The sequence below is a fragment of the Electrophorus electricus genome, chromosome 5 (genome assembly GCF_013358815.1).
Source record: "Electrophorus electricus isolate fEleEle1 chromosome 5, fEleEle1.pri, whole genome shotgun sequence".
Taxonomy (NCBI): Eukaryota; Metazoa; Chordata; class Actinopteri; order Gymnotiformes; family Gymnotidae; genus Electrophorus; species Electrophorus electricus.
In genome coordinates this window covers 23,056,404-23,061,962 of record NC_049539.1, presented here as the reverse complement: position 1 = coordinate 23,061,962, position 5,559 = coordinate 23,056,404, and the positions used below count along the sequence as shown (strand labels likewise).

At 47.0% G+C, this 5,559-nt stretch overlaps 1 protein-coding gene across 3 annotated transcripts in view; it reads right to left on the bottom strand.

The window, feature by feature from the left end:
- Positions 1-292: 292 nt before the first annotated feature.
- agpat9l (1-acylglycerol-3-phosphate O-acyltransferase 9, like) overlaps positions 293-5,559 on the bottom strand; it is a 16,069-nt gene continuing 10,802 nt past the window's right edge. For all 3 annotated transcript variants that reach the window (XM_035526217.1, XM_035526218.1, XM_035526219.1), the window contains 7 exons: positions 4,771-4,864; positions 4,537-4,652; positions 3,389-3,444; positions 2,729-2,814; positions 1,896-2,024; positions 1,002-1,081; positions 293-854 (listed from right to left, as the gene is read on the bottom strand). In XM_035526217.1, the coding sequence (XP_035382110.1) occupies positions 755-854; positions 1,002-1,081; positions 1,896-2,024; positions 2,729-2,814; positions 3,389-3,444; positions 4,537-4,652; positions 4,771-4,864 (661 nt within the window). In that variant the 3' untranslated portion in view covers positions 293-754. The remainder of the gene's footprint in view (positions 855-1,001; positions 1,082-1,895; positions 2,025-2,728; positions 2,815-3,388; positions 3,445-4,536; positions 4,653-4,770; positions 4,865-5,559) is intronic.

Here is a 5,559-nt window from a genome sequence, read left to right as displayed (position 1 = left end):
GTGCGGGACGTACGTATTCTTCTACTAAGAGCGGATGAGACGGGACAAACGGCAGAGTCGTAAATGCTGGTTACTGTGAACCTGCTCAGTGCCATTTGGGAGCCACCAAAATGCTGATGTATTTTGGGGGCAGTTCAACATACAAGCCTGGATTAGCAATTAACACCATCTCTGCCATTTGCTGTGTTGGCCTGTAAACGTCTATGAAGCTGATGGTGAAGATGAAGATGGTGTTCTAGCAGCACTGACAGTGGGCTGTATGGGAATTTAGGAGGGACAAACATACAGACAGTTGATGTCCAAAAGTCTTTATTTGTAAGAAATGTATTTATTGAAAAAAAAATATCACCAGTGTGTTTGGCACACTGAAAAACTAAAATGGAAAAGATACATTTTTCTGTCGTCAGAAAAATCAACTTAGCAATGTTACATTTTTTGCGTATTTGAATTAAATAGCAACGTAACATCATAACAAATAAAACTAGTGTTATTTTCACACCGTGAACCCTCCAGTAAGGAGATCACGGAGGGGTTGGACCCAATAAATCTGTAGGTGTGTGAGAGAAGCATGAAGTGTGATTGGGTTAGCTGTGCTCCAGTTGGAACCAGACTGAGACAGACTGACTGATCATCACAGTTGTATCTGTTGAGTTTAGATGTTCAAGGCCTCATATGATTAGTCAGTTGAGTCACTGAAGGCATCTGATTGGTGGGTTTGGTGTAATTGTTTGCTGTAATTGGTTGATTTTACGGTTCAGTCACTGCTGTCGTCTCTAACCAGCATGTGGCTGTATATCTTCTGCTGCTCCTGTCTGAAGGTATCCTTCACTTTTGCTCTCTTGAGTCCACCATCCCTACGCACACACACACCCACACACACACACACACACACACACACACACACACACACACACACACAAAGCGTGTAACAATTGCAGAGGGAAGCACAGGAGTATGACAGTATTAAAATAAATAGCCCTGATGTACAGAGAGCTGCTAACCAGGACAGGTCCACCAGACCCCCTTGGTGTGCGATAGCTGACTTCACTCTGTTGGCAAACTGCACTGCATCCTCCCCTTCCTGTACAGACAGGAAATGAGTCAGCAAAACCAAGAAGCCAAAATGAATTTAAAGTTTTTAAGATAAAAATTCAACAATGGCTTAAACAAGAACAAATTTGTAAACCCTGAATATTAAATGATACACATATATTTTTTACATTTTCAGTTGTTCAAATGTACATAATAAAATATGTGGATATAACTTTAGGAATAAATACTTATAATGTAATATTTGTGTTTTACATTTTTTTGTTTTATTTACTGTAAACATTTTTGTGTTGTACTTACTGTACATACTTCCTTTTAAAAGCCTAACCAGCGACAGGAAGTGCAAATTAGCTTTAGCTAGATGTTTCATACCCATTGTATGTATTCTATTTTATGTAGCAGTGTTTATTTGTATTGTCCCTGTCAATAAACTCCATTGCAATGACTGCAGACACAAATATCACTGCAGATGTTCTCCACTCCCAAACCTTACCTGCTGGGTCATGGGTGGCCCCTCCCCCTCACCTGCTGGGTCATGGGTGGCCCCTCCCCCTCACCTGCTGGGTCATGGGTGGCCCCTCCCCCTCACCTGCTGGGTCATGGGTAGCCCCTCCCCCTCACCTGCTGGGTCATGGGTGGCCCCTCCCCCTCACCTGCTGGGTCATGGGTGGCCCCTCCCCCTCACCTGCTGGGTCATGGGTGGCCCCTCCCCCTCACCTGCTGGGTCATGGGTGGCCCCTCCCCCTCACCTGCTGGGTCATGGGTGGCCCCTCCCCCTCACCTGCTGGGTCATGGGTAGCCCCTCCCCCTCACCTGCTGGGTCATGGGTGGCCCCTCCCCCTCACCTGCTGGGTCATGGGTGGCAGGTACCAGACGTTACACACAATGGCCCAGCTCGTCATCATCCTCAGCAGGTAGCTCACCATGTTGTACTTCCCACTGTTCCAGAATGCATCGCCAAACTGGGGGTCATACTGCACACACACACACACACACACACACACAACTATAGCTCATCGTCAGTGTCAGAGAGCTGAGCAGAGACCCTAACCCTACCTTTATAGCCACGGGGTAAATGGGGCAGAAGAGTTCTACCTTTATAGCCAGGAGGTAAATGGGGCAGAAGAGTTCTACCTTTATAGCCACGGGGTAAATGGGGCAGAAGGGTTCTACCTTTATAGCCACTGGGTAAATGAGGCAGAAGGGTTCTACTTGTATAGCCATGGGGTAAATGGGGCAGAAGGGTTCTATCTTTATAGCCACGGGGTAAATGGGGCAGAAGGGTTCTACCTTTACAGCCATGGGGTAAATGAGGCAGAAAGGTCTACTTTATAGCCACGGGGTAAATGAGGCAGAAGGGTTCTACCTTTATAGCCACGGGGTAAAGGGGGCAGAAGGGTTCTACCTTTATAGCCACGGGGTAAATGAGGCAGAAGGGTTCTACCTTTATAGCCACGGGGTAAATGAGGCAGAAGGGTTCTACCTTTATAGCCACGGGGTAAATGAGGCAGAAGGCTTCTACCTTTATAGCCACGGGGTAAATGAGGCAGAAGGCTTCTACCTTTATAGCCACGGGGTAAATGAGGCAGAAGGGGTCTACCTTTATAGCCACGGGGTAAAGGGGGCAGAAGGGTTCTACCTTTATAGCCACGGGGTAAATGAGGCAGAAAGGTTCTACCTTTATAGCCACGGGGTAAATGGTTCCTCCGATTTCAAAACTTCCCTTTTTGAACATCATAACAGATGTGTTATTGATGCAGGTTCCTGTGCAGGGGCAGAGACACAATGGTGTGAGCAACCCAGGGACTGTGCTTGTGTTTTTGTGCGAGTATGTGCGTATACCTTATTTCACTAAACCCCTCCCATCCTTCATTAACAAAGGGAAGTCGAGGGAAATCAGGTGGTGCTATTAAGAGTTGGTACAAATGTAGAGCAGTGATGGCCCAATCCAGTCTAATATCGCAGAGTGCAATCTCACACAGTTGTGTAATCTCACACAGATGTGTAATTTTACAGTAATTTTGTAACATGGTATGACAGCATGCATACATGCAATTCTGAGAATTTTTAGGTAAATCCGTGATCACTGTAACAGCCTGAGGTGGTAAATCTAAAGCCAAAACAAAAACAGAACCATGTTGTGTTTAGCACCATGGCAAATGTCACACCAAAAGGAGAATGAGACACATTTAATCTCATGTATCATTTCCAATTTTATACAGTCAAGCTTCGTATTCATCTAATATGTCTCAGTCTGATTTCACATAGACCAATCACAGTCATTTGTCTAATCTCACATCGCCTGCCTCAGCAGTGTGTTCAGCACTCAGGCTCTTACCCTCAGGGAAGATGAGGATGGGGAGTTTGTTCTTATCATTGACATGATCCCTCAGCCTGCAGACATGAAAGGGTGAGCACAGAGGATCCGCTCAGGACACACACACACACACACACCCCCACACCTAGACACACACCCACACCCACACCCACACACACACCCACACACACCTAGACACACACCCACACCCACACCCACACACACACACACACCCACACACAGACACACACTGTAGCGCTCCATACAGTAGGATGATGCAGTCCTGATGATGCAGTTACATATGTATATTAAACAGATAATTATGGCCTTCAGCAAGACAGAAACACCAGTACACACACACACACACACACACAATCACACATATACACACCACACTCACACAATCACATTCACTCACACACTCAAAAAATACATTCTCACACACACACACACACACACACACACACACACACACACACACACACACACACACACACTATGCAGATAGCAGTGAGACACATTCTGCTAAGGTCAGAGAGCAGCCTGACTCAGCACTTTACATGCAAACGACTAATCAATGGGTCATCTGTGCTCTGGAGTGAAGATAAGGAGCACCAGCTGTGTACGAGCAGGCTGTGCCTCACAGCCGTGTGTGTGTGTGTGTGTGAGTGTGTGTGTGAATGTGTGTGTGTATGTCAATGGGATTACGCATGTGGGAATGTGTTTATGTGTGTGTGTGTGTGTGTGTGTGAATGTATTTTTTGTGTGTGTGCATGAATGTGATTGTGTGTGTGTGGTGTGTATGTGTGCGTGAACGTGTGTGATTGTGTGTGTGATGATATGTGTTTTCCAGCTGCAAATGATGACCTACATTCCAGACCACTGCATGTCCAAGGAGTTTGTGTGCACTCAATGTGTGTGTGTGTGTGTGTGTGTGTGTGTGTGTGTGTGTGTGTGTGTGTGTGTGTGGTCCAACGCATTCCATCTTTTCTTTGGCACACACACACACACACACACACACATGAAACAGTAGGAAACATGAATCAGCCTGTAGTAGACAAAGCTTGATCATGAATGCAGACTACACACAAGCTTCTTCAGGTCATCGCAGGTCATCACAGGTCATCATAGTGCAGTTTGAAACCGATTTTAGTGCTGTGCTGTTCTACCTTTTTGTCACCAGGTGGCGATCTTTCATCTCTGCTCTTTCAAACCAGATGTGTGGACAAGCTCGAACCATCGCACGCTGAATCACGCCCATCAGGCCACCGTGTACCTGCCCCACCTGGCAATCAGACCGAGCCCACGTCAGAACCTCACACACCGCGTGTGACACGCAGCCTTTTACGGCATCTCTACCAGGTTTGGTTTCTGAGCCTCTTCGACACCTGTCCGTCACTCACCATGGCGTAGCCGCCGTCATTAGCCAAGATGACCACGTCGATCGGTGAAGTGTGATTGGCCACACAAATCCCTCCTTTCTTTGGTTTGTTCTCCCTGTAGGGGGCGGAGTCAGAAGGCATTCCTGTGAGCGCTCACAGCAGAAGCTCCAGCTCAGGTGCAGGTTTCTGCTACAGCCCCACGTCACCTGCCTCAGGTGTGCCGTGGCAATCTGCGTGAGAACAGAAACCTGGACTGTCTGGACAGGATCCCGGGTCGGACTAAGGCTCTGGCAGAACATTTAACCCAGTTCCATGCCACAGGCATGTGTGAGCAGGCTCAATGGCTGCCACAGCCACACCACACCACACAACACACATCACACACACCACACATCACACACACTCCATACATCACACACACACAACACATCACACACACTACACATACCCCACACACACTACACACACCCCACACACTCCATACATTACACATACATACACACATCACACACACTACACACACCCTACACACTCCATACATCACACACACTCCACACACCCCACATACTCTACATACTCCATTCGGTGTCTGATCACTGCTGTTCACTTCCAGGGTTAGTTGGAAACATTAGCCACTTTGTTCTAGACTAAAGAAGCAGAATTTTGACTCCAAATATGTCCTGGCCGGTTGACCGCAAATGGGTAAGTGGAAAGTGATGTACTCCTTAAAATTCCTGAGCTGTTGATTGAAATGTGCTCCAAAATGCTACAGGCATCAGAAGTATTACTGCGTGTCACGTTGCCGTCTCT